General features: G+C 38.9%; 7 protein-coding genes across 8 annotated transcripts; 6 read left to right on the forward strand and 1 right to left on the reverse strand.

Annotated features, from left to right (window-relative positions):
• The first annotated feature begins 112 nt into the window (after nt 1-112).
• On the forward strand, nt 113-3426 carry LOC113669995 (uncharacterized). The gene is made up of 3 exons (XM_027186077.2): nt 113-633; nt 1606-1669; nt 2198-3426. Exons 2-3 carry the CDS (start codon nt 1655-1657, stop codon nt 3305-3307), a joined length of 1125 nt encoding a protein of 374 aa, XP_027041878.2. The 5' UTR covers nt 113-633; nt 1606-1654; the 3' UTR covers nt 3308-3426.
• Nucleotides 3427-3550: 124 nt separating this feature from the next.
• On the forward strand, nt 3551-5802 carry LOC113669969 (uncharacterized). Its single transcript, XM_027186051.2, has 2 exons — nt 3551-3897; nt 4592-5802. Exons 1-2 carry the CDS (start codon nt 3880-3882, stop codon nt 5432-5434), a joined length of 861 nt encoding a protein of 286 aa, XP_027041852.2. The 5' UTR covers nt 3551-3879; the 3' UTR covers nt 5435-5802.
• Nucleotides 5803-7492: 1690 nt separating this feature from the next.
• Nucleotides 7493-11687, forward strand: LOC113670072 (uncharacterized). Of its 2 annotated transcripts, none has more exons than XM_089196172.1 (3): nt 7493-9064; nt 9342-9467; nt 10656-11687. In XM_089196172.1, exons 2-3 carry the CDS (start codon nt 9462-9464, stop codon nt 11448-11450), a joined length of 801 nt encoding a protein of 266 aa, XP_089052298.1. In that variant the 5' UTR covers nt 7493-9064; nt 9342-9461; the 3' UTR covers nt 11451-11687. The 2 variants fall into 2 exon arrangements, with proteins under 2 accessions (XP_089052298.1, XP_089052299.1); XM_089196173.1 differs by having other exon boundaries at nt 9386-9467.
• Nucleotides 11688-11986: 299 nt separating this feature from the next.
• On the reverse strand, nt 11987-14575 carry LOC113670014 (uncharacterized). The gene is made up of 2 exons (XM_089196170.1): nt 13894-14575; nt 11987-13301 (listed from the first exon to the last, which is right to left on the reverse strand). Exons 1-2 carry the CDS (start codon nt 13903-13905, stop codon nt 12477-12479), a joined length of 837 nt encoding a protein of 278 aa, XP_089052296.1. The 5' UTR covers nt 13906-14575; the 3' UTR covers nt 11987-12476.
• A 971-nt stretch (nt 14576-15546) lies between these two features.
• LOC113669994 (putative skeletal organic matrix protein 8) lies at nt 15547-17388 on the forward strand. The gene is made up of 3 exons (XM_089196174.1): nt 15547-15775; nt 16076-16124; nt 16549-17388. Exons 2-3 carry the CDS (start codon nt 16107-16109, stop codon nt 17230-17232), a joined length of 702 nt encoding a protein of 233 aa, XP_089052300.1. The 5' UTR covers nt 15547-15775; nt 16076-16106; the 3' UTR covers nt 17233-17388.
• Nucleotides 17389-20002: 2614 nt separating this feature from the next.
• LOC113669972 (putative skeletal organic matrix protein 8) lies at nt 20003-23349 on the forward strand. Its single transcript, XM_027186055.2, has 2 exons — nt 20003-20148; nt 22499-23349. The coding sequence occupies exons 1-2, from the start codon at nt 20122-20124 to the stop codon at nt 23000-23002; spliced, it is 531 nt and encodes a 176-aa protein (XP_027041856.2). The 5' UTR covers nt 20003-20121; the 3' UTR covers nt 23003-23349.
• Nucleotides 23350-24359: 1010 nt separating this feature from the next.
• Nucleotides 24360-26681, forward strand: LOC113670067 (putative skeletal organic matrix protein 8). The gene is made up of 3 exons (XM_089196175.1): nt 24360-24445; nt 25399-25473; nt 25920-26681. Exon 3 carries the CDS (start codon nt 25920-25922, stop codon nt 26586-26588), a length of 669 nt encoding a protein of 222 aa, XP_089052301.1. The 5' UTR covers nt 24360-24445; nt 25399-25473; the 3' UTR covers nt 26589-26681.
• Nucleotides 26682-27741: the final 1060 nt, after the last annotated feature.

Raw genomic sequence — 27741 nt, forward strand, 5'->3', positions numbered from 1 at the left:
CTGAAATTTCTGGTGGAAATCCCATCGATAACAACAGAAACCGAGTTTCGATTCGATACCGAACGGATCTGGTCTTTTTGCATGGAAGTGGATCCAAAAGTTACCTTGCCCCAGCGATTCATTTGGAATCAAAATGAATATATTATGCAATGAAAAGTTTTAAGGTAACGAATCGTTTTTGCTTGAAATGATGACGATAATTTCCACTCTTGGAATTTTCCTACTTGGTATAATAAACGACACATATAATATCGATTCTCCATGTACCTACTGTGGTTATTGAAAAGAGGGGTCACACTAACTTTCCGTTATCTTCTAAGTTTATAATTTCCACTCGTGTTTGTAACACCAGTACTTAAATCCTCAATAAAACGGAACAAAATCTCATTCAAATTTATTCGTGAAAGTTTAGTGAGATATGGATAGGATGTCCCTTGGTTAATTAAATACTAATTTTGCCATATGTTTCTATCCCCATTATGCCTTTGCACGCCCAATATTTTTCTTTGTCCGACCTCTTCTGCTCTAAATCAATATCAGCTACAATAGCGAAGGTGTTGATTGCAGGGAGTATCACTTATTGAAATCTTTGTAGTTGGACGCATTTTCAAGAAATTTGTTAAGTGCCAAAAGGTAGGTTTAGGTATAATTTCTTCTGATTTTAGAGTTTAGGAAGAGGTTGGAATCACTATTAAATTCTTTCCAGTCCGTTCAGTCAGTGAGGATTTTATTATATCACCTAACCGAAATATGGAAAGAGCAAACTAAGGAACTTTGCAGTCATTCTACGAAGATCGACATCTTGAAACTGAAACTTGTGATTATATAGATAATGATGAGACACACGCATAAAAGTAAATTTCTGGTAGTCTTAAATTCATCAGTTTCCCTCATAGAAGAAAAGAATTAAAATCTTAGCGTCTAAACCACCTTCGTGTTAGCTTAAAATTTCTCTTTATAATTACAGTTCCATAATTCAGAGCGAGACTGGAGTACTAAATTATTCCTTTGTTGTACATATAGTAACACTGGAAAACCTTCAGACATGTTCGAAAATTAGACCTCACTCAACGGTATTTTGAGCGTATTGGCAAATTACCCGGTAATTTTTAAAGAATCCTCCTGTTGGTTTAGTGATATCACGCTTAGATTAAGCTAGGTGCAAATTTTTTCTTTTTGTTACCGATAATTAAACAAATTGATACTAAGGTAGTTGTGGTCCTGACTTATTATCCAAAACAGAAAGTTTAGAGAAGGGTCGGGGGTAAATTTTAAAGATGATCACCCTCACATTCGTTACATACCGATACAAAGTGATGTAAAAGAAAAGTGAGGAAAAAGGCTATAGAAAATAAAATGAGTACATTCCTAAATATTATCCATAAAATATCGATCGTATAGATATATGTTAGGATAATTTTCTTTTAAAAAATCAGTGAAAAGATGTGATATTCGAATCAGCGCAATTTTGAAAATCATCTTATTGCGAGAGAGAACATCCTTTCTAAAACTAACATATAACAATAATAAGAAACGATATTGCCAGAACTTGTTTATTCGGTCTGCATTACTGAACTTTATATATCTTAATTCCGTTGTTGATAGCGAAGACAAAGAGAAGCCAGGGAATTGAGAAGCTTAAAATTAAGCTGATATGGAGTTTTTTAAGGTGAGAAAATTCATACTCTTGCTTGAATTTAATATTGTGGGACCGACATTTCGAAGTCAGCATTTTTCAAAGAATGATCTTTACGAATGGAGTTCCAAACACAATTGTTAAGTAACTCAAGGCCTCTATGTTTCACTCATTCAAGGGGGTTGGGCACCATTCTAAAAGCATCGGATAACATGGTTAGATTTTCTCTCTACCGAGAAAGAGAGGTAAGGTTTTCATCTTCGTGGAGGAATTAATGTAATCCTTTCTTCTTCCCACGCAGGCTGAGCACGGAGTAAGTCGTTGACTGAGCTAAAATACCATTATTCTTAATCTTGAAGTGGAAACTATATGAAAGAAGCATTATTCTCTGAAAAAATAAAATCTGCAATCACCTAATGTTCTCAAGCGCACTCTCACCTAAAATTTCTGATATACCATCTGTAAATAAAACCTCATCGCTAAAAAAACCGAGGTTTATCTCCAAAGCAGGACATAACATGTAAAGTGGACGACTTCTATTGCTCGTTTTATTTTTTTCAGGTTGTTTTCCTCTTTTCTCTGTGCATCATTCGATTTCCAACAGCCAACGGTGGGACAATTAGCAACAAGCAAGGAGGTAACGATATAATTACCATCCCACTTGGAAACCTATCAGCCATTACGGCTCCTACGTCCAGCCAGCAAGCATCCAATATAACTCTGAATGCAACCGGTGTAGCACCCACTGGAGGTTCTTTGAACGATGGAAGCATTTATGCAACCCACAAGACCACAAATTTGGATCCTTCTGCAGCAACGAAGTCAACAAGGAAACCTAAAAGGACCGTAAAAAGGATGTCGAAAAAAGCCTCGAGAAGCCGTCGTTGGACTAAGACTAGGAAGAGTATGAAACACGGAGTCGCGCAAAGTGGGAGAGGTTTTGCAATCCAAAACTCCACCAATTATGTCGCTAAAAATACAACATCAGAACAGACCAATATTCTAAAGCGGTCACACCTGTCTCGTTCTAAGAAAGTCCATCCTTGCAACACAGTACAAACATCTGCGATGAATTACAGTGTCGGTAGTATCATGTGTCGCCGGTGGAAGAGCAGTGAGCTACAGCATCATATGAGCTGTTTGGGGTCATATAGTCATCGATATCTGGCATCTTCCTTCAAAGAAGCGCAACACTTTAAAGATCTTGACACAGGGAGGGTCCAGGACTTAAGTAGCTCCTATATTTGGAATCATTCGAAACACAGAGTTCAAAAAAGATACGTCAACATCAACCCAGGAGAAACATTAATCAGTCGGTGTCACGCGCGAAAAACGACCACAGAATCCGGCCATTTAAGGATCTGCCCAACCTGTGCAGCCATAACACGTCAGCCAGTGACGCCAAAACGATTTCCGGAGTATATTAATGAGCTGCTGTGCGATCCAAAAATGGTGTCCAATTACCTGCCCGTTATCGATGGCTTCTGTGTGCAGAAAACGTTTACGCTTGATCTTTTACAATTTACTGGGGAGTGGGAGTTAGATACCGTACTGAGCGCGGAGGCTGGGTTCAATGTTTATAAGGAAAAATGGGAAATGTATACTCAAAGAATACGGCGCCATTGCGCATGCGAGCTGTTGGCTTCAAGCCCGATGGCCAACTTCCTATGATTCAGCGCATATCTGCTACAATTTAGAGTTTTCTTTTGACGTCTAATCAATATCCGTGAAAAATATGATATTTGTGTTTCTTCATAATAAAGAACGCCACAAAAATAAGTTTCAAGGGAGATTTTGTGTCATTTGTAGTCTTCATCAGTCCATTCAGAGCCTGGAAATTTGTGCGATTTGCAGTCTTCATCATTTCAGTCAACACAGTTTCAGATGCTGAAATAAAGAGAAAGAAATCCTACGCAAGGATTCGATCAGTTGTAGCAACACGTATCGAGGAAGACTTATATGCTAAAAATAACTGTGACCAATTTAGCACAAATTAATCTAGAATTTTTTGTTATTTTGCGTGTTCACCGAATATATTGTTTAGTTCCTTCCGTTTACTTTGAAAAGTGACGTTAAGCGACCGCGTACTTCGATATTTGCCTTATTACGTTAATTAGACATAACATATATATATTGAATACCGTATATCTCAGCTGTACTTACTGAAGGAATATCAGTTCAATTCCTTTGTTGGCAGTGAGGCCAATTAGATACAAAAGAATAGAAAAACCGTACAATAATCAATGATGGGATTTGCCAAGGTAAGGAAATTCATACTTTCATTTGTAGTTCTGATAAAGACATTCAAAATTCAGCATTTTGGTGATGAAGTGATACTAAAAAGCGTAGCTCTCCATGTATTTGTTTTATTTAGGAAACCACGTTAGCCAAGCAAATTGCTCAGTTCTACTGTCGTTAACAGAGGTTATCATTAAACGAGCCCCACCACTTTTAAGTACAGTAACATATTCTTTGGCTTATTTGTTTTTTTCATAAGATTGACGGGAATTAGGAAAAAAAACAAATGCTGTTTAACTAGTAAAAAGTTTCTTTATTGGGTCAGTGGAAAAATATCGGACAGAGAAAGCGGAAATTCTGATGTTCGCATTCTAAGACTTTTTTCTTTTTCTCGCATAGTTAACAGTGTCAAGAAAAGTTTCATCTCATGTTATTCGTCTACTAAACCAAAAAATAAACCTATTTTCAAGTCTCTTTACAAACGCAGTTATTTATTCAAAAGCAAAGCGAAAGCTTACAGGGTGCATTGAGTAAATTTATTCTGACATGGCCTCTTGTTGTTGATATTGTAACCTTTCCTGTACCTTTTTCCGCTCCTTTTTATACAATTCTTACGCACCGCTAAATGATGCACAGACCCAAACTGGATGCGCTTCTCATGTAACGCCCATGAACGTAAATCTAAGATGGTTTTTTTTCTTCTATCATTTTTCTCAGGCTTTTTCCACATTCATGTTCCTTTCAATGTTCATCGTTCAACTCCCGACGGCCAAGGGGGCAACAGTGTCACGTTATGACGCAATCTACAATGCGCTTAGAAAGACTTTAGACTCTAAAGCACCGACACAGAGCCAAAACGAATCCATTGCAATTCTCAAAGCCCACATGGCTCTAACTAAAGATACTTTGGACACTGAAATAAGGCGATCAGACCTTGAAACCACAAACACGGCTCCCCCAACGCCTGCTGTGGCAAAGTTGAGAAGTAAACGAAAAAGGATCTTCAGTCTTCGTTCGCGTCAATGGAATCCTTTTAGACTTGTGACCCAACAGGGAAGGAAACACCCTACCAGGCCCTCAAACCTGCTTGGTTCAACGAATGTCCATCCTTGCAACACGGTTCAGACCTCTGAGATGAGTTACACCGTTGATGGTATCAGGTGCCGTCGGTGGGATACAAGTGAGCTGCAAAATCGCATGAAGTGCATGGGAACATACAGTCCTCGCTATTTAGCATCTTCCTTCGAAGAAGCACTAAGGTTTAAAGATCTTGATTCAGGAGATATTTTCGACCTTTCTAAATCTTACATTTGGCATCATCTAAATAACGCAGTTATCAAAAGAAACTCCAACATCAAACCAGGAGAAACCCTAATCAGTCAGTGTCATAAGAGGAAAACGCGCACAGAATCCGGGCATTTAAGGATCTGCGCAACCTGTGCAGCCATTACACGTCAGCCGGCAATGCCGAGAAGATTTCCAGAGTATATCAATGAGCTGCTATGCGACCCAAAAATGACGTCCAATTACCTTCCCGTCATTGGTGGCTTCTGTGTGTAGAAATCATTTACCCTTGATCTTTTGCAGTTTAATGGAGAGTGGCAACTGGATCCGAAACGGAGTGTTGAAGCTGGGCTCGATGTTTACACGGAAAAATGGACAACATATACTCAAAAAATACGACGCCATTGCGCATGCGAGCTAGTGGATTCAAGCCCGATTGCTCGTATGTTGTGATTTGTGGCGTACACATCCTGAGTAGCTGAGAGTTTACACGTCATGAATTAATTTTAATTCGTTCCATAACATCGATAGGGAAGCATTTACTTTGTAATAATAAGCCATGATTCTACGATTGTTAATTATGTAATTTCCGTTTTGAGTCAAGTGTTTAAAGGATGATGAAAAGAGATACGTTCCCAGCTGTTCACGGAGTTTTCGAATAAGGAATCCGCCCACCTTCGTACTTTCTTCATTGACAAAACCACAACGCCACCAAAACTTACTGCTGTAGGCTCAGTCTGGTCATTACATTTTGAAAGACAAAAACTTTGGAAAACTCTCTGAATTGATTAGTAGTTTTACTTCCATTTTATGTACAGTTCTTCGACAACGTGAAAGCATAGAAGAAAAAGATATGTAAATCAGAATTCAGTACACACCTTTTTGAACACTGTGGGTATCGCAGTTGGTGAACCTTGTTTGGGTAACGACCTCATTAACGCTGTAAAAACAGTGATTATGATCTATAAACGACCACAACACTACAATTAAAGAAAATAAACAAGGAAAGCGTCAATGCAACAGTAATCTTAAAACAGCCTCACTTTAGAGGCACGTACATTTTAAGCAGTACGGGCTTACAAGAGACCAGGTATGGATTCTGTAACATTCGTTTTTGCTTTAGCTACGGAGCAGGAACGACAGACAGAGGTACTTAAAAACCAAAACCAAAATCAGCTCGAAAAATATCGTAGTTTAATTCAAAAGCAAAAAGAAAAAGAAAAAGCATTTCTGTCATTTAAGAAAGTGAAATTTCTCTCGAGGCAAGAAGCTAAATTAGATGGAAAGCGACCCGCATCTGCTCGCGCCCACATAGGAGACCGTCTTCCTGCAATATCCCAAAAACCGACGCCAAAAAAATGGTTTCTTGGAGAAATTAGTAAAAAAGAACACTCCACAACATCTATCGACCATCAAACAATGCGCTTGGGAATAAAACTTGCTTCAAAACCAAATACTTCTGAGACAAGTTCGGAAGAAGATACGAAACCTTATTTCATCACCTTGACAGGATCGGTTGGAATTCTAAAGAGCTCTGCAACGAATGATAACAGGGAACGTAAAATGGTTCATTTTGACGAAGATGCGAAGTTACTGTCAGTAAGATCCATTCCAAAATCCAAGAAAACATCCACGGATGACTCGCTAAAAGAAATTGAAAACGAAAGGTTTGGGAAAGAAATGACTTTACAGAAATGCGAGAGGAGATTAGTGAAAAACATCCGCAGAGGCAATGTCTCCGATGTTTACAGTCGTGTTAAATGTGAAGACCGATCCACTAACGATCATTCCCGAACTCCTTATTTACAAAAATTTCAAAAAGCTGAAGATACGGTCACACCGACCGCTGCTAGCTGGGCCGTGGTTGCTCGGTTAATTGGGCTGAAAATGAAATTCAAAAGACGTCAACTGCATGGCACTTTCCAGGCACCCGAGTTGGAAGTATTGGATCCATCGTTAAATACGAACAGGAAGACTGACAAGGAAAAATCTTCTGATCCTTGGGTAGGGGTCAAAGATTGCAGATACCTAAGGCTCCCAAACAGGAAATGATTGCAAAATGCCAGTGCTGCTCTATATTGCTGTTGAAGTCAATTAAGTTGGTAGCTCAACTGCTAAGGGTCTTTCCCTCTCACAGAGAATGAGGACCCTAGAAATATTTAACTCAAAGGTCTAAGATGCAGGGTTCAATTCCACTTGAGTGGGGAAAGGGGGGCTCAGATCTTTTCCTCCTCCTTCACTCATGACACTAAGAACAACGTCTTTCTTCCACGACAATTTATTGCATAATGAACATAGAACTTATTACACTAAGGAAAAATACACATATACATAATTAAGTCAATTAAGATTGAAGCTAAGAAACTTGCTTGAAATAGGGCAGTAAAATAACAAGAATCTTAACCGGAGAAAAGAGGTGTGATTTCCCTGATATAACTTCCATTTGCATGCTTTCCTATTATGTTTGTTATCGCAGTTATCGTACGTGATTTAATTCAATTCTAAAATAGTGCTATCGCGTACGCCCTATGAACATCAGTGATTGCTCTAATCGTTCGTAATAGTGGTTTGTGTCGTCAATTACCTTCAGTTTTTACGTTTTCAAGTACCTCATTCGAGAATATCCCCCAGAATAAAGATTATCGATTTAATACTCCGGACAAGATATGTTGGTTTAAGAATCTAAACACATGACATACTTTTTCCAATTTAGGGCTTAAGATTGCAGTGGATATATTTTTATATATTAAGCTGAATTACGAGGGCTTTCACTTATGACCTATTGGAGAGCAGATGCATAGATGGCGTCACCATCGAGTAGCACACTCGGCTACGCCGAGTTTATCACTTCACGTGGCTCAAGAAATTGACATTGCCCTTCGATATGCCTCTGTTACTGCAAATGGTTATTGTAATATTTATTTTTATAAAAATAAAAATATATCTAAAGCTTGGTGTAATTGCTTTCTTTTAAGAAGAGCGGGACCAGATTTGAACGAATGTTAAGTCACATCCATGGATCGGGCTTGAGGGATCGAGGCGGAAGAATCGAACTGATAGGGAACTGACTGAACTGGGGAATTAGGTGGTAGAAATAGAGCCAGTGGGTCGCACCAGTAGGACCAGACCAAAAACGTACGGCGTGCAGTAGTTTTTCCCTCGCCCAGCGAGTAACAGAGATTATTTAAGCGTGTGCTTGTTATGCGAACATTATAATCATAGCAATTGGTAACTGATTTATCAGATTTTCGTGCTTAAGATATATTAAGACAAGTGAGATTTCAAGAATAAAGTTATGATTGATTTTAGCCTTTTAAGGATATCCGAATATGAAGAACTTTTAAGTTAAATTAAGTTAATTAAAATTAGCAAATGCAATATTTTCCCACTGTAACGAGGTGAATGCGTTCAATCAAAAGAGGTCGATCAACGAGAATATTTTCTTTTCAAAACCTCGGCAAAATACTGGTTTTGCTTACTCCGCATTGTAAAACATTATTCCGTTATCGTGAATTTCATATATAAGTATAAAAAGAGGAAATAGTGAGGGTTTTTAAAAATCTACCTTTCCTGTTGGAAAAATCTACCGTGGAGTATTACTAGTGTTGAAATGATACCTGAGAAATGTTTCTTTCTCGAGAAAATGTATCGTTATTCATTTGGTATCGTTGCTCCGGAATCTCACCTGCACTGTAAAGAATTCTGTTCAAGTTTAAATGCTTTGTTTACTCAATTATTGAAATTTAGAAGGAATTTGCCATTTAAGGGAACACATGGCGGTTATTGATTACCAATGGCAACGGGTGTAGTTAGTAAAAAGGCAAGGGCACGACTGAGCAGCGTGGTTAACAGATAGACAGGAATGAGAGATATCAGACCTACAGTTCCATAAGGGATTTATTTTGCGTAAGTTACATTGTTTAAATGTTCATGTCATGACTAATTTTTGTCACTCTAACGCGTGCACTTGCTTACTGTAGTAGCTTTGAAAAGATTAGCTAAGATAAGCGTTATGTAATAAAAAAGATGGACATTTTGAATAAATTAGTCTGCTAAGAGTTTGTAAGTGTTCCAAATACTTGAGTCACAAGAAAAGCGATCGAAAGAAATGAGCTAAGCGACAACGATTTGTATCTAGAGCTAGTGATCAGACAATGTCATCTAATGCATGTTTGTCTTATAGAAGTAAACTCATTAAAGCCAGACGACGCTGTCATTTCGTTACAGCACATTCACCACTTATAAGCTGCATGTCAAGTGGCGACGATATTTTCTGTGCAGAATTAAGCCTGGAGTTTGGTAAATGAAGGTAAGAGTATTAATATTTCTTTCACCATGACAAAAAGGGTGTATTAAGGAACGTATGGGAAAATATTTGACGAAAAATGATGGCTAATTCAAATTCTGTATCAATGTGTCTTCTTGTCATACACATTTGAGCGTGATTTATAGAAAACTAGTACTTTTTTATTTCGCTTTCGTCTCAAAAATTGTCTCTTTTAATCAAAGCAAAAAGCTCTACTTTTTTCTTTATGATATTTTATCCTTACGACACAACTGCACTCAGGCCTCACGCTTAAGGACATCGCCCATGTTCCACCCTTGTTCGCGTGAAATTTTAACATATCAGTACATGAGGTTAATTTACCGAAAACTAATCGCTTCACCATTTCTTTAAGATTGTTATTTTAAAGGTTTTGACTGGTCGATGGGAAAGAAAAAATCTGTCTTTGTTTGATGAAATTTTTGGAAATATCAAATTGGTCTATTTTAGGCACACCAGTCCTGCGGAGTTTTCCATCGATTTTGCATTTGAAAGAAAGAAAACAATAGGATAAGGGCTAAAAACTAATACAAAGAGGAAAAATTACATTTATTCAACACTGTCACTACTGACAGATCAATAATTTTGGAGACAATATCTCTATCAAATTTATTTCCAAAAAGTTGGTAGCAATGTAATTGTGTGCAACTCCTTTGGAAAAATATCTATTGCCTTAAAGTGACTGCTGCTTTTTTTGTAGAGCCTGACGACTATGAAAGTAATTTAAAAACTTTATGGCGTGATCCTTACTCTACCTGTGAGGCCCTGTTGTTATGAAATATAGCATACTATTTGTTTACTTGGCTCGATGTCAACCACAACAACGCTGTTGGTGTGCGATTTTAATCAAACTTGCAATTATTTTATGAAATTGTGGCTATGAAGAGGACAATTTTTCACTTTGAATATCTTGTTATCGCCAATAAACACTTATTTCATGTTTAAAATAATTTTTCTGACGGTAAACCTAGGGGTTACTTGAATTAATCTTGAATGCCATCGGACTTAGTGTCGCAACATGTTAGCAGTAAAACATAAAAACTCCTAAAAAATCCTTATTAAAATCGGAGCAAAAAATCTACGTCTTAAATCTAAGGAGTTTCCTAAAACAAAAGGTGGTTTGTCAATCAAAGTGTTCCCTATTATTATTTATCATAAATTCATGTTTTCCAGATGTTAATGAAGCCTCCTTCCATACTCGCATTTACCGCGCTTCTCCTGCGGATTGTTTGTATAAGTCAAAGCGCTGACGAAGAAGAGTGGCTCCATGACAATATTCAAGGGCTTTCAGAGAACGATAGTTTTGGGCCCGTGGTCCATCCTTGTTTCAACACCACTAAGAATCAAACCGTCACCACTCCGGAAGGTCAAAAAATCCTCTGTTTGGTACCTTCTGAGGATGACCTGGTGAAAGACCTTGAAGCGTTGGGCGGGTTCAACAGGCGTTATACGGCCGTCACCAAAGAACAAGTGGACATGTACTTTGAGGATCCTTTCAAAACTGACTCAAAGCCGATCGAATGGGAAAGTAAATTCACTGGAAAACGCCGCCGTTCCATACATGAAAACGAAGAACGCTCCGCCAGCGATGAAACGCTCGAACGAAAAAAGAGAAGTGTGAGCGTAGGTGTTCAGAAATGCGAAAAGAAGGCCACTAAAACATCTGAGAACTTCTATCAACTCTGTGATGAATGTTGGTATATCACACAGCTGCCGCCGAATAAGTTTCCTCGGTACATCAACGAAAAAATTTGTGGCACAACCGGCGCATCCCTGATGGATATCTGTGCCGGTAATACAGGCTTTTGTATCCAAAAAGAAATTATCCAAGATCTCCTTATCCAGACCAACCAGTATGAAAAGATTCCGTCACCTGATCCTCAGTACAGCGTGGTCTACAAGCAAGTCTGGAAGCCATTCAGTCAGAAAATCAGAAGCTGCTGCCAGTGTCAGTCCTTTACGCCGTAGTCTGCAGGCTCAATTGGAGAGGAGGGAGGAGAGGTAGTTACGAGGAGTTATTTGTAGAAATTTGGAAACCATCACTAGCATAATTTTTGTCCGATGTAGAGGTATTCTTCGGACGTTCATCCTGTTGCATGAATCTTTCAAGTTCCGTAGAGAATATATAGTTTCTCTTTATGTACATGCGAAGATAGTATACCCTTTTATCCTGTGGGTAACTTGCAATAAATTTATTGAAATCCATTACTAATTTTTCAGAATATGGAGGCTACATTTATAATCCCTGACAGTAGGGGGGGGGGGGTTGGGTGGGTCCTCTGTTAACCCCCCTATATCCCTCATTTTCCCAACCACATTACCGCTGAACAAAATGTGTCTTTTCTCTAAAGGCTCATGTGACTCAGTATGATCACTAGTTTTTGTTACTTTGACAATTCGCTTAGAAAAAACTAAGAAAGGTCGTTGGAAAACTCACCCATGACTGATTACGAACACAACTGCAATCGTTTAGTTTTGAATTGCTCTATGGTATACTCAGATCATATAAATAAATAAATTCCTGTATAATCCTTCCGTTTTATTTTGACATCCAAACAAGTCATGAGCACTTTATTTTCCTAAATCATTCTAAGCAGCTCATGACATTCTACGACCTTTACTACATTTAGGCAGTTCCAAAAGCAGTTAGAACAAAAAATGTTTCCCTCACATCGACAATCTTAATAATCCCCACAGTATTAACTGAACGCTTCTCATCAGCTTATTCATTCTTGTTTTTCATATTACTACGTTCCCACCAATAGCGTAGCTCCATTTTCTGTATATAAATCAAAAACAACCTACAATTCCTCTTTTCGCTCCGACGAAGGGCTAAAGCCCGAAACGTCGGCTTTACAAACTCTTTACGAAGGTCAGTTTACATTATCAACTCAGTAGTTAAAACCAAATTATCTATGTAATACCGCCTCACAGTTTCTTTAGAAGCTTGCTCGCCTTATAAGATTTATTTTGGGCAGTTTCCCTTTCAAAATTTTACCACAGCTGAAAGTCACAGCAACTACGAATCTTTTGCGTGTACGGTTCCCAGACCTGCTTAAAAGCTTTGAAATATAGCTGAGGATTTGGGGAATCCACCTCCACGTATTTTCCAGTACTAACTAGGAAGTCAATTAATATAAAACGCTGTATGCACATTCCGTGTTCCATGTTACAGCACAACTTGTCCCTTTTCCGACTTGGAGTTTCTTCATCGCACGCAACTTCATTGATATAACGTGGAAATCGACTGGAACTTAGTTTGGAAACTCGTTGACACTCGGTGCACAATCGGATCATTCCGGTCTCCGTTCGACCACCTCGGTAGTCGCAACGAACTTTCTTTGAACTCACAATGTTGTTCTCAAATACTTCGTTGTGTGACACAGCTTTTCTATTACGTGACAAGTATGTCTTTTTCCGTGAAAATTCTTTCCTGTTGCGTGACAATGAAGACTTAAAATGATTCCATATGATAAGGAACGGTTTCTCTTCACCATTTGTTACAGGTGGTTGAGGGCCAGGAAGTAGATTGGTGAAATTCTCAGCTTCGCGTTCCGTCACCGCTGCATAATACTTATTTAACCCTCCTATGCTTTTCAATTGCTCCCTCAATTCTTCCTCTGTAGGAACCATGCACAAAATTAATTTCTTGCCTCCAAGATTACTATCATTGCTGATAGATTCGTTACACGGGCGACTTATTGCCTGGTCACCACGGTACTGCACAACACGCGTGGGATGACGCTTGGATGGGTCATTGACAAATCCATGCGTGCACAAGAAAAACGTAATTAATGAAAATGAATAAACTATTTCAACCTGAAGAAATGAAACAGGAAATATAAAAGTTACCTTAGGTGTTGCATAGTTAAATTCAATTCTACAAACCCAGCAAGAATTTTTTTCTATTTTTTCTGGTATGAATTCCCGAAAAACAAATCACACTAATTAGGAATGAAGTTAATTTACTCAGTACAGACCGTGAAAAGGAACAACCAAAAGCAGTTGAATCCGTGGGAGAAATTTAAGTTTCTTTTTTTTCGAGGGTTAGTGTCATGAATAGGCGCTGTGCCCATTACGTTACTAGAAAAAGCAACATTTTTTCGTTTTTTATCAGATATCAGTAGCATGTCTCGGTTGTAAAAGAGAGAAAGGGTTAATTTGCATCCAAGATAAGATGTGAAAAAAGCCTGATGTACGCTACCTTCAGTAAGATATCATGTAATGGCTAAGAATAGATAGGATTGAATTTTACCACCCGGTACATTACAAAAAGCATCCAACAGATGTACGTGACTCCAAAGCTGGTTCTTTCGTTTTCAAATTAACCCTCCGACACAACTATCAAATTAAGGTATCTGTATAATGTACTGTATACTGTTTTAATACTAAAAATGATAGACGTTCTTACCTTCGGACGCATTTTGAATGATACAGCTAACTTTTCTGTACGTACACGAAAAAACGTTGCTAAAAGACAATGTGACCTATTCAGTGTATGCCACAGGTTTCCCAAATTTTTTCACCTGTCGTCAGAAAAGGAGGATCCAAAATGAGCACACAGACAATGGCAAATATGTGATGACCCAGCTGATGAAGGATACACATCCCAGATTGCTAAACAAACGAAAAAGGCAACAAGCGGTTACCTTACTAAACAGCATTGGACAGCTGATCCGGCAAAAGTTGCCACTTTATTTGCGGATCGAAAATCTCGTTTACTCAAAGAGTGCCACCATTGATCTCAAAAAAGAAAATTGATTCATCACTACAGTTTTCATACCTTTTCCTTCCAAAGAAAAACAAAACAAAGCAAGAAAACAGAGTTAATTTGGTCCAGCTTCAAAGAAAGAATACAACAACTTTTAGGTATTAGTTTTTCAAGTGTTTGGGAACTTGCATTACGATTTAAACACGAAACTAAATATTCCGCGTTCACGTTAACATTCTGGTGCCATGGAGGTGCTACTGCTGAGAACGCCAAATCGGAATTGTGTCCGACTGTCCTCGTAATAAAATTTCATTAAAAGACAGGAGGAGTACAATAATTTCCGAATTCAAACAAAAAGCATATAGTAGAGTGTAAAGAGGGGGCTTTAGACAATTGTCGGTATATGAGGGGGATCGTTAGAGTACTAAAAGGCTTGGGGGGGAGATAAAGTAAATGTTGTCGGTACAACCAAAATCCTCCAACTGTCCACCCCCCCCCCCCCCCCACCGGTAAATAATGACTGGTCCCTGACGTCATTCACAAATGCCTTTCTCAGAAAAAACGACAAATGCCACACTTTCCGAATATTATTTTCAAGCAAAATTGAACATTAAAAGCTATGGGAAATATACACCCTACACGAGCTAGACGATTCTATTTTCGGAAAATCCTCCTGAGGCGATCACCATTTCAAAACACTCCCAAACATATCATGACGACGTCACAAAACACATCCGTCGTCCGCGCCTACAAGAGCCAGACAAAAACACCGGATTTCCTCATCACCGAGTGAAACCGTCGGGCGAAGTGGGAAATTATAGATCTAGAACTGACGCAGGAGTTATCTGAAATTAAAAAAACAAAACAAAACAAACCCCCCCCCCCCCCCAAAAAAAAAGTCCGCTTCCCACCCATGCGAATTTAGTGATGTTGAAGTACGTCGGTCTGTAAAGATAGTATTATTAATCAGAAAATAGGATGATGGACCAAGAGAATTGCAAGAATTGTAAAAAGTAACATGAATGAAAAAAATCATACAGTACATTGGTCAATTCAGTCATTCAAAGCATTCTTTTACCTAAAGCAGGAAGTGACACCAAAAGGGATAAGCTGTATACTTTTAGTTCCAGAATAAACACGCTTATGAAGCAACAACAACAGGAACATCAACGTAAGTGTAACCTTTGGTCAAGCAGGAAATCACATTGGCGTATGTCCCGTGCTCTGTCTCTAGGACGTTTCTAAATTAGATCCCTCTCAAACCTTTACGTAGCTGCAGGACCACATAAGGAGATCATATACGGACAAAAAAAACATTAAAAATAAAACAAGGAAACACTATGATCTTGGCTTCTAGACACACTTAATTCCATTGGTTATTTTCTTTCCGCGTTGTCGTTTCCACTCGCAAATATGCCGGAAACCAGAGGCGAATGGGAATGTCCCTAATTACAGGACTGCATAAGACCGCGCTCTATAAATACTAGTTAACTTTCCGCCGAACGCTGTCGCGAACTTTGTCGGCGGACTGAGCTGAAGAAGTCAAGATTTCTTCTGTCTGAAAGATTCTGAAACAGAAAAGGTATGTCATATTGAACCTTACGGTATTAATACCCATTCTATATCTATATCAAACCTTCACAACGGCAAGTTAACGTTCGCGCTCTTTGGTCCAGTAAATAACAGTGTGAATTACCCATTAGTTTCGTTTCCTTCTCCTTCGCGTGGCTTTATTCCCAGGTCAGTATTTCTTCATGGACAAAGAAAAAGACCAAATTTTTAGTTCAATAAATGGTTCTGGAGATAAATTCCGCACAGCCAGATACTTCAACTCCAATTGCTGATCTTAAATCTTACTTTTACTGTCAATTATTTATTTTAGAATTGGACCGATCAGACTCCGTAAACAAAAAATGGACTTTAAAATATTGGTAAGAACTCTGAATGTCTCTTTTCATAATTAAGAGTAATCAAAAATTAATGTAATCTTTGTAACTGAAACTTGGCGTCATCATCCTGAGGTGGGAACAGAAAAAGCAGTTGGCAGACTGATCAGTCACTTCCGGAAAATGAACGACATCCTATGAGAGAGAAAAAATTGTACCGTGACATTCCCTTTTTTCAGTAGAAATTAATTCTGCCTGCCCATTGTATAAAAACCATTAGCACCTACTATCGACCATGAATCATGTTAGTCTAAAAGTGCGTTATGAGTCTTGACGATTGTTTTCTAGCTTTTGTGAGATCACCGATAATGTTGGCAGTAAACTAGCTTGTAATGAAACAAAACATCCTAAATAAATTTTTTCCTTCTTAAAACAAATTCAAGTTAATTTCATAATTTCTCGTCTGCAGTTAGCTATAACCGCCATGGCTTTTTCCGCCTGTCTGAAATACGCAATGGCCAGTGGCATTCCCTCGGCCGCGGAGCATCCCACAGCTGAGCCAAATGTAAATCAGACGGATTTGGTGTTTACATCACTGACACTTGTCCGTTTTAAGCGACAGAACCCACAATTTTTTCGTTGCAAGCGCCACAGCCGTGCACAGCTGATCCGAAAACTGAACAGGCTTGGTAATCAACGAGGGGGAGGTTATGGTGGTTATAATCGACGTTTCATGGCACTGACCTGGAAGGATGCTCGAAAATTCCAAAACCTTGTCACAACTGTGAGCACTTCTCCACTTAACTTCTCTATTATCAACAATCTCCCTCTTAGTGCTCCGAGTAAAGCAGGTACACTGATGTCACGCACCGATTGTCATGCAACGGAGAATGAGCTACTACGCATGTGCAGTGCATGTCCTGCTGTCACTTTTTTGGGTCACGATAGGATACCTTCCTTCATCAACGAGGTCAAGTGCGGACAAGGAATGTGTTCACATGGAGTGCTTGGCCATTGTCAAGCAGCGGTAATGCTCCAGCAATTTCTATACAAGACAGGGCGGTGTAACCCAGTCACTGGATATGAAGAATTATTGCCCTATACCCAACCAATACGCGTGTGTTGTGAGTGCTTGGTCTTCCCCATTGGTTAAATATCACACGAAAGTCAAATACGCATCGCAAAGTCAGAAGTACCTAGATAAAACACGATCGTGGTATTATTTGTTGATCATTCAAAAAAAATTAAATTCACTGTAAGAATAGTAATAAATTACTTAATTGCAATAAAAAAAGTATAATTGTGTTCATGTCGGTAGTCCAATCATAAAGGGGGTAAGTTTCTACTGGGAAACTGTGGTGCTGCGTCGGTGCGAGAGTGTAGCAAGGTAATTTGGTATTATCAACTGAGTCGATAACGTAAATTAGCCACCGTAAAGCTGACATTTCGAGCATTAGCCCTTCGTCAGAGATTTAATTAATCGGTCTAGTAGCCTAGTATCGCGACCGGTAACTATGTCAAGATTGGACGTTGCAGAGTAGTGCACAATAACAAAGGAGCCATTCTGTTCTGTTACAAGGGGAAATGGGCTAGAGGCTGAGGGGAAGGTGAGATGAGTATTTCGTACACCAAACCAAGCACATCCCCTTCTATTCAAAATTTTCCCAACATTTGCTATACGTAGTTCGCTTGCACAAGAAACCTCTTAGTGACCATTTTCTCCGTGATCGATCTTTTACAGAGCATGTAGAAGCAGTTGTTCTATAGAATTGTCACACACGAAGAAGTTGCGTCAAGTCCTCTCCCGATGAAACCATTAATTGTGAAAACCCACCCACCTTCCTCCCCTACGGATATCGTGTCTGCAACTAAAGAGTTTTTAAGAGCAGCCTATTAAGATGCAAATTGATATTTTGGCGTAAAACGATATATGAATTGCTAGGAATTGCGAAAAGCGGATCACATTTTATACCTCGAAAACACATATTATACCGATCATCTTTGCCAAAGGCTAGAAAACCTGCACAGAACAATGCTTCAAACATAACATCAGTTAACTGAGCAGATATACTTTACGACAAAAAAATTAAAACGTGCTGATAATTTTGAAGAAAATATTGCAATATTGCTTAATGCCATGAAAATTTTAATGAGCCAGCAAATTTGAAGAAATGGCGCATTTGACTTATGAAAGGGACCTCGGTTTGTCTTTGTTGGAGCAAGAGCAAACAAAACAAATGATTTCCAGTTTTCTTGGAAAGATAATTTAGTTTTATCAACTGAGTTGACAAATAAATATAAACTGGCCACCGTATATAGTTTCAAAGATGATGTTTCGAGCGCTAGCGCTTTTCCATGATTCGCTCTGACGAAGGGCGAACGCTCGAAATGTCAGCGTTGAAACTCCTTATGGTGGCAAATTTACGTCATCGACTCAGTTGATAAAACCAAATAATCTTGTTTTACTCTTTCACCGACGCAGCACTACAGTTTCTTTCTTTAAAACGCTGTTTTAATTCTGATTTATTCTTTCAATAGAATACTCTTCAAGTTTCCGTCTTGATTAGTAACTAAAGTAATATTCTCAGCGACCTATGCTTGAGTGTGTACAAGGGGAATCTTATTTGCATTCACTCATCCTCCCGCACGTCTGCGGGTAAGTACAAAAGGCTAGTGACAATATATTTGTCGCATACATTCGGTCTTATTAATGATTTTCCTTCCTACAGTATCTCTCTCTCTACAGTTTTCACCCACCAAACCTTCCCTATTTCCTCTCTCCTGCTGTTGACAATGTTCAGCTGTATCCCCACTCTCACTATAAAAGAGTGACTCAGACCGGCTGGCATAAGTAATCACGCAGTAAGCTAAGCCTCGGCTTTTAAGTGCAATATAAAAAGAAAACTTAAGAGCTGATGTAGTTCCAGCAGTCTCAAAGGTTGGTTACTTTTCTTAGTTATAAATATCCGCACTACGTATTTTCTGCCTTTTTAACTTATCAAAAGCAGGTGGTAATGTTGTACGTCAAATTTGGTTGTACAAGGTGTACCACTCATTCTTATTGGCTTATTGGAACTCACAACGAATGTGAGCAGAACAGTCAAAATCTATATAGTCCCTTGACAAAATTACATGCTATTGTTCTTTTGAGGACTTTTAAAATGTTCTCGCCAAGTATTGTTAAGTAGAGAACAAATAACATGCGAATCAAGAACAAGTATCACGCCATATTTGAACAATTGGCTATTTTGTACCATAAAAAAAACCTGTTCAACTCGTCGGCTGCGGGTGTGACGCTTTTCTATATGTCTTGCTTTTTCCGCCTTATCATAAATGCGCAGAAAATGAAGCATGAAAAAGCAGTTGGACAATAAATAACTTATTAGAAGTTCCGGTTTGTTGTATCATGGAGTATTTTTACTCGTCGTTTGTATTATATTTTTACTCGTCGTTTGTATTATATTCTTACTCGTCGTTTGTATTATATTTTTACTCGTCGTTTGTATTATATTTTGTTTCGCCCTGCAGGCAGTTGTCAAACTACGGTACAACTCGTAAAAAAATACTGAGTGATACTAAGCCGAAACGTCTAACAAGATTTAGTTATTTCCTGTTTGTCATATACCCTTCAATATAACTTCAAGTCATGTTTATCAGTATGTGTGTAAATGGTATTTACCCAGTTCTGTAAGAGTTATTTTTATAAAAGAGTATTCTTACACCAGAGTCTTGTAAATACATACATTCCAGTATAAAACCCCTCGTTATGATCCACCCAAAAATGGCCTCGTAAATATGAGGAAGACTATGTCTCCGACTCCCCAGCCCCCATATACGCTGCAATGATCGATACAAAGGTTGCTACGGTTTTTGACATTTTTAATATTGAGTAGCGAAAAATTTGATTGGATAACTCACTTGATTATTTAATTTTGATATTTTGCTGAGCTGGCCAGTTGACAGTCGAAGCTTTCCACGCATGCATCTTTGTGTGTCCTAAGAGCAACTCGCCCAAACTTTGAAAAACCAGTGAACAAGAGCGATGTGTATCTTACGATATTCCATGAAGGTAGGACTTAATTAAGATTTCAAGCATGTGCTTGTCATACTTGGGGGATAGACAGCGACTCATTTTAAACAATTTTTGAGGTGAAATCCGAAATTGCAAATAGCTCCGTGCTAATGGCCAAACTACGATATGATCAGAAGGGGAATTATTAAGATAATCTCTTGATACGATACATCCTTTACAAATGCAACCAAAAATAGCTACATCTTGCGGAAATGAAACAGAAGAAAAGTCCACGAAGCTATAATAGAGACCTTAAGCGGTCAAGACAGCAATACTGAGGAAGACGTCGATTGAAAAAATTGAATTTACGTTAGCAGTTAATTTCGTAAGTGGCTGGATGTGTCTTCCGTCTCTTACGGTGCCACATCTTAACTTCAACATAATGTCTCTCCGTGAGCAAAGTTAAGTTCCAAATAGAAACTTAAATAATTTGCCATTGGATATTCAGTTCTCGGCAGACCACGCAAAATTTGGTGATTCACCGGTTGTTGCTTTGCATAGGGACGACCAAGAAATGTACAGACGTTAAAAACGCACGTGCTGAGCCACTTTTTTGGCCATCAGATCTTTTGTTTTGCCACGTCCTCGTTGTTGAGGCCGTCGTGATTTTCTCAAGGTCTCTATAGTATATTTACTCAAATAAGGCCTTCAGCTAAGCACTCGCTGACTCAGACGTTGATAACTGTTCGGAAGAAAAATATGACTCAGTAAAGTCGTCGCAATAGGAAATCGCGGCTTGAAACTCTGCATTCTTCCTTGACGAACTACGTGTATGTAGCGTATATGTTTGGGAGTGTCGCCATTAGGCGTTGCATTCGAAAGAAATCAACCTTGGCTGCAAAATAGACCACTATGCTCGTTAGTTAAGAGATTTTAAAGTGTTCTTTATAATGCGCTTAAAGCGAGTTAACCACTGTGGCACATAAAACTAAGGAAACACCAGACCACATCGCGATCATTGCTTGGCGGAAGAAATCCGAAAAAGAATTTAAGCAAGCAAATATCGACCAAAGCGCGAGTTTCTATTGTATTGCAATACCGATCCATCAACGTTCATGTTTTTTTAGACTTTTTTCAAGGTTGATCCACTGCCAACATTAACTGCACGAGCTAGGGTTTGTGAAATGGTAACACAGAACACTACTTGAATTATTTGTTATTCTCATCGCTTTAGAATTTTATATCGTACATATAAGAATCAAACCCTCTGATAACAGCAAAGAGGTGGCGTGTTCAACGCCTAATATGCATTCAAGAGCCTACATTTCCGTGCCACCAAATCTTGATTTTCGTAGCTATATGGCATTATATTGCAATATCTATAGTAAAGTTTGAGCATGGCTGTCTCCAGCTTAATATCGCCGGATATTCAGATGTCCGGATTATGCAAACCTCGCAATAAAAAAAGCAACTTTCCCAGCGTTTGTGGCAAGAAGTTAGCGAATGTTCTGCCTTTCCAATACCTCAGCTGCCGATTAGAATGGTAACGTTACATACCTGGTTGCCTGAAATTGGTAAATTCGGGCAAAGTCCCTCGCGAAATTTACTTGCAATCGAATAAACATTACAGATTGAAAACAGAGTGGCTTTCAATGGCCAAAGATAGCACGCTTCTCTCCGCAAGCAATACGCTTGGTGCATTAGCGAGCCAGTAAGGAGCCGAGAAAGACAGGTCTTATCTTTTTCGTTGGCGATACAACTAAAACTCAAGATAAACAGATGAGAGCACCTTTGCCAGTGCCAGAATTTAACCACTTAGAGCTCTCTAACCTATCAAATCTCTATCGTGATTGTTATCTTGATAATATTCCAATCATGGGTTCGTTGTTAAAAAAGATACGATGACGTTTAGGTATTTTGTCTGATGAAGCTACCTTGTGCATAAGCACTTTGTTAAGAACTTGTAATGAAGTCTTGGGGAGGGGGGAGGGTGAGGGGTGATATCTCGTGAGGTGAGAGATTGGAACAGGAAAGGGAAGAGAAAAATACAGATCTTAATCATTATTACCAATCAACTGATCGAGCAGCCTTTAGAGCAGGATCAGCAAATAATTGTTTTTTGGGAGGTAACCAATTTTGGACTCATTTGTATCATTCCTTTGATTTCTTTGGCATTTTCTTCAGAAGATGGTGAATTAAAAAAAATATGTGTACTGTCTCTGTACATTTTCTTGGATGATTTATATCTGGAAAGCCAAGGCTGTCAGCAGTTACAATCAGTTGACATTAATTATCAGTCATTCACTTCATGCGATTTCCCTTCTCTTGCGGGGTGAAATTTTAGAAGTATATTTTGTTCATTGAGATAAGCTCAACCCTTCCTTCCTAATTTTTTCTTTTTCCACAGGTCCTTCTTCTTATCTGTCAACTGCCCTTGCTCACAATACAGGACGACGACAAGTGCCAAGCGATCACAGTGGCCGAAGCTAAGGACCATCTAAGGCTAAATGGTGGGGGGCCTTTGGGTGCATTTAACAAAAACTACATGGCCTTTACATTAGACGAAGTGAAAAGAAACTTTAAAAACCTGATCACCATGCAGCCAGGAAACTTCTCGGCTTTGGCCACCTGGGCTCCTTTAAGTTTCCCCGCCTCTTTAGGAATAGGAGAATGCATGAAAGATTCAGGAGACTGCGAAGGGTGCGGCGTCGTAACAGACCGGGGCGTGAACTTTTATCCGCGCTACGTAAGCGAGGTCAATTGCAACAGCTTAGGCAACGGTTGCGGGCAGAATCTTGGAAAATGCGAAGCAACAGTTATGACGCAGAAGTTCTTCAAAGGGACCTGCAAAACGGATTTGCAATTGGATTTTTATGACATGAAAATGTGTTGTCAATGTATCTTGCTCTGATGCAATGGCAAGTGAAAACTTGGTCAAGTGACTCTTCCAACCAACCAATCGGGTTTAACGAGTACGAGCTTCTGCCATTTTCTTGGCTGCAATCTTTGACAAATTTGTACCGTAAAGTAGGTAATAGAAGTTAGAGTGATTCCGATGGTCGTAGTAAAAAGAATTTTCCAATCTCTTGCATACAAAATGATTAGTTTTACATGTGTATTGTCTTTTTAACCTGTCCTCTCTCGTCCAGGCAAAGGAAACACGCGGGTGGAAACTAAGTTCGTGTTGAGTTTTACCAGTATCAGTGTAACGTAACAACAGAATGAAAATTACTAACATTAAACGAAATGGTATTTGTTTGTTTGAGTTGATATTAAGTTACTAACGACGGTTTTACTTAGTTATTTGGACAGCAAGAATTTGATAATCATCATTAAAAAGTAAAATGTTATACCTCGCATGAAATGCTTCAGTGATTATAACGGCAGGTTTTCATAAGCAATAGACATACCAGGGACGTAGTCCCCGGTGGCAATTGTCAAGCTGGGTGTTCTGTTCAGCTCGGTCCCCGGCGCATCTGTGATGGGTCGCCGAAGTGATAAAATTGGCAAAACATGTAAATCGAACGGGTGCAATTTTTTAACCACTCCATCTGTTACTATGGATCGTGTCGTGTTACTAGAGTGCCAGTTTTCGCTTGCGCTTGTGCTGGTGATATGGCGCGAGAGAAGAAAGAGGAATATGGAGACGAGGGCTTGTAGAAAGTATTGGGTGCTACTCATGCTTCAAGGACAGACACAGCCAGTATCACGCTTTGTTCGCAGTATTGCGACGTCGTGACCAGAATAGTTACGGTATTGTGGGAAAAATGGAGTTCTTACGTCAAAGATTTCCTCGTTGGCCACCTAGCACAAAATATTTTCATTGCCAACAACCGCCAGCTTGCCTGAAAAGTTGAACTGAGCCTGTGATCAATTCCCTGAGACCGATTAATGTTCACATTGTCTCGGGCCGTGCTTGCGGTCAGTCCTAGGCACGTTTGCAGCGTACGAGAACCAGGCTTAAATGCAATCCCAGCACGAAGAAATCCCGGTAGATCGAAAAAAATACCATTTATAAATAGTGCGACTTGAAGCTAAACAAAATTTATAATCGGCTTAAGTTAATGGCAATTACATTTACCTTAGGAAAAAAATTTATTAAAACGAGTAATTGGACAGAGTTATTAGACTGCCACTGACCTTCATCTGCTTTAAAAAACAATAGCCATAGAAATGACAATTCTCATCACTCGGCAGATCTTTTGAAACTAATTGAGTGCAGTTTTCCGGTCACCTCTTATATGAATCCGGTGTCGCTTTTCAATGCATATATCAGTACTTTCTATTCCAGCATATTGAACAGAAAATACGCGGCGAGGGTAAACGATCTTATCATCAGGAGGGTCCAGCTTTGGTAAGAGATCGTATCGTATCATCTAAATTACAAGAAAACCAAGGGAAAATTATAGGTCCTATAAGTTTTCTCTTGAAAGAAACTGAAAACCACTGCATAGTAGAATTACTTATTGAACTTTCAAATTTAAAAGCAGGTATGGCGAGACTTAATTAAACCTCAGCTACTGATTAATCTACTGCATACAAATGCTGAGAGAACAACACACACAAGCCAACCTCATTTTAAAGAAATATTAAAAAAATTGATTTATTTTCATTATTTTGGAAATCAAATTAGATTAAGAATTTCCGAGGTCACCCTAACATCCATCAAACCGTGAAAGGCCACTCCGAATATTTGCACTTATTCGAACTGATTACTAAAGACCCTCGTAAACTGAAATGAGATGTAAGACATAATCGATCGCTGTTTGACAAAACATGCTCAAATAACTTATACGTACCCACCACGGAACGTCGTAATTAATGACATTTTTAATTCAAGAGGTTAATGCAAGAACACTACTCAGAGTTGTCAATAGAAAAAAAAAGTTCTACATTGGACGAGCCTCAGAGTACAAAAGGAAATCATTATTGTCCTTTTTTCATATAGGGGAATATCAGTGCTGAACTCCTTGCCATCCGAAATGCGGAGTCTTTCAAAATATGCAATTCTTAAACACAGCTAGAGGAATCACCTTGTAAAAAATTTTCTTTGTCGAAAGTAATCCTTTTTTTGAGTTTTCTGCAGCAGCCGACATATTGTTTATAATAGTTTCTACAAATGTAACACACATTACTGTTAAATTATTAATTTTTTTTTCAATCTTTTAAAACATTGTTCAATGTAATCAGGGCGGAAGATTCCTGATGGGAAGTCCTTATAAAGATATTGTTTCGTTTAATATTGTATTGCTCACACTTTGGTTATAACTACCGCTTCGAAAATCAAACTACCTTTTCCCTTGTAAGCTGCTGATAACTGACAAAAAGCCGATCTAGGAAGACTGAGAAAGGCGATTTTCCTAAAGAAGATAACACCTGAAGGTATTTCTAATTTTGTTTTGGTAAGCAAAGATGTTTAACCTAAGTTCTTGACATAACGGCTCAAAACTCACACCTCTCAAAATTAATTCACAATTTCAATTTCATGAAAAATTTTATACATGTAAGGAAAGCGAGTGAATCTTTACTTGTTAAGCACCTTAAAATTACTCAGATATATTCGAATCAGACCTTCGGATTTCCCGAAAGGGAACTATTTGTTAAGGTAGGACATACATTAAGTTCAAATATGGCAAGCACTTGGACAACTGCCATGATCTACGATGTCAAAAGCTAAGTGTGTAGAGAAGGATAAAGAAAGGTGGTAAATTTTCAGCTCGCTCGTCTATCTAGGAAAAGTTCAAGTGTTACACACTTGACATCAGCGTGAGAAAGAGCAAAAAACGTAAATCCCCAAGATAAATTTTCCTTTTCATTCATCGTTTTAGATGCTTCCTCGCTCACTTTTGTTTCCTGTTGTGCTTCTGCTTCTCTGGAGGATGATGGACATGATGGAAATGCCCACTGACGAGGTCACATTTATCAAAACTTTACGACATTTTGGAAGATCCCCTGGACCAATGGGATACAGCAACCCAAAGTACATGGCATTTACGGCCACGGAAGCGAGGCGTTTCCCCAACTTGGTGAACTTACACTCAGTGATGAGGAAATTACGAAATGGGCATCTTCCTACCACCTCGACATTTACAACATTAAACGTGACTAAAATGGATGACATAACCGGCGATGGCAACCATCCCAATAAGAGAGGAAAAGGAAGGAACAAAAGTAAATTTGTCAAGAGAAATACTATTTCACTTTCAGACTCACCGTATCCTATCACTACGATCTCCGGCCCTTGCGAAACGACTATTGGAGGGCTTCAAAAGCTCTGTTCGGTTTGTCCGGCTGTGACAGACCTGGGTCCGACCAGGAGCCCGCGATACATCAACGAACTGTTGTGCGGAGGAGATCAATTCTGTGGGATAGAAGGCGTGCAAGGAATTTGCCAAAACACCGTTATCATCCAGGATTTTCTGGTGATCACAGGTGACCAAATGAACGTGTATTCGCAACCCATCCGTGCATGTTGTGATTGCACTATATTTCCGTAACACACTGACTGTAAACAAGGGAGGATGAGAGAAAACCCCTCTCTTGCTGTAAATGGATGGAGCATTGACTTGAAATAAAGAATTCTTCACTCTCCCAGTCCTTACTTTGGACTTGAGTATATTAACCCTTTAACTCCCATCAGTGACCAAGACAGAATTTCTCCTTACAATATCAATACAATATCAATCAGATAAGTGATGAGAATAAAGAAGAATACCAATTTGGGAGTAATTAGTTGATCCATTCATTAAGTAAGCATCGGAGCACAAATCCGAAGGTCTTGGGTTCGATTCTTCATGGGGACTCAGAATTTTTTCTTTGTCCCGCGCTCGTGACAAGACAAAAAACAATCTTTCTATATTTTTTACCGAGCTCAAAACCTACTATCTCTATTATTTCTATCTACAAACATTATAAGTATTGTAAGGTTTACAGAAAGGAGAATTTCAAATTTGATCCGCGAGTTAAGGGCTTAAGTAGCTTTTGTCAAAAAATAAACGACGACATAGGCAGGCTGAATGATTTTTTTAGTACGTGAGAACCGCGTCAACCCAGAAAAATCGAACACGGAAAGTTTACCACATTCATTTTAATCACTCGTTTAGGGCTCTTTCCTTTGGGAGAATCCGGGTCAGGATTTCTGATCTGTGGCGTTCCTTTCGAGCAAATCCATTTTCAGATTAGTGATCTATCAAATCCACTCTGGACAAGGATTCATCGGATCACTGATCTGCGTGATCTAAAGACGGATAATTGGATCACTGATCTGCGTGATCTAAAGACGGATCATTGGATCACTGATCCAACACGTTCCTTCGGGCGAAGGATCCGAAATTAATCATTTTGCCCAGCGGCGTTCAATTTCCAATTAATAGGTACTTCATATATTGACCGGAAAGATTGCTGGCAATCGCTTCACTAACTCTGCGATAAACACGAAAGAAAATCGATTTTGTAATGTTAAATCGATCGGCCACTGATCGCAGGCATTCTGGGTTCCCAAGTATCCATATCGTAATCAATACTTGTTCTGTCCATCGTTTGAGTTTACCATGAAAAAATGTGCTTCTGATGAATAGCGCTAATTAGAAAAATTTTGCGCGCTAAAAGCCCGTGCAGATAGACGAGCCATTCAGGGGAGAGCTCAATAAC

This window comes from Pocillopora damicornis, chromosome 2 (assembly GCF_964200805.1).
Source record: "Pocillopora damicornis chromosome 2, jaPocDami1.2, whole genome shotgun sequence".
Classification (NCBI taxonomy): Eukaryota; Metazoa; Cnidaria; class Anthozoa; order Scleractinia; family Pocilloporidae; genus Pocillopora; species Pocillopora damicornis.

Coding starts and splice junctions, on each gene's coding strand:
- LOC113669972 (XM_027186055.2), top strand. CDS start 20,122: ATGTGTATCTTACGATATTCCATGAAG. Junction 20,149..22,498: donor TCTTACGATATTCCATGAAG/GTAGGACTTAAT, acceptor CTTTTTCCACAG/GTCCTTCTTCTTATCTGTCA.
- LOC113670067 (XM_089196175.1), top strand. CDS start 25,920: ATGCTTCCTCGCTCACTTTTGTTTCCTGTTGTGCTTCTGCTTCTCTGG.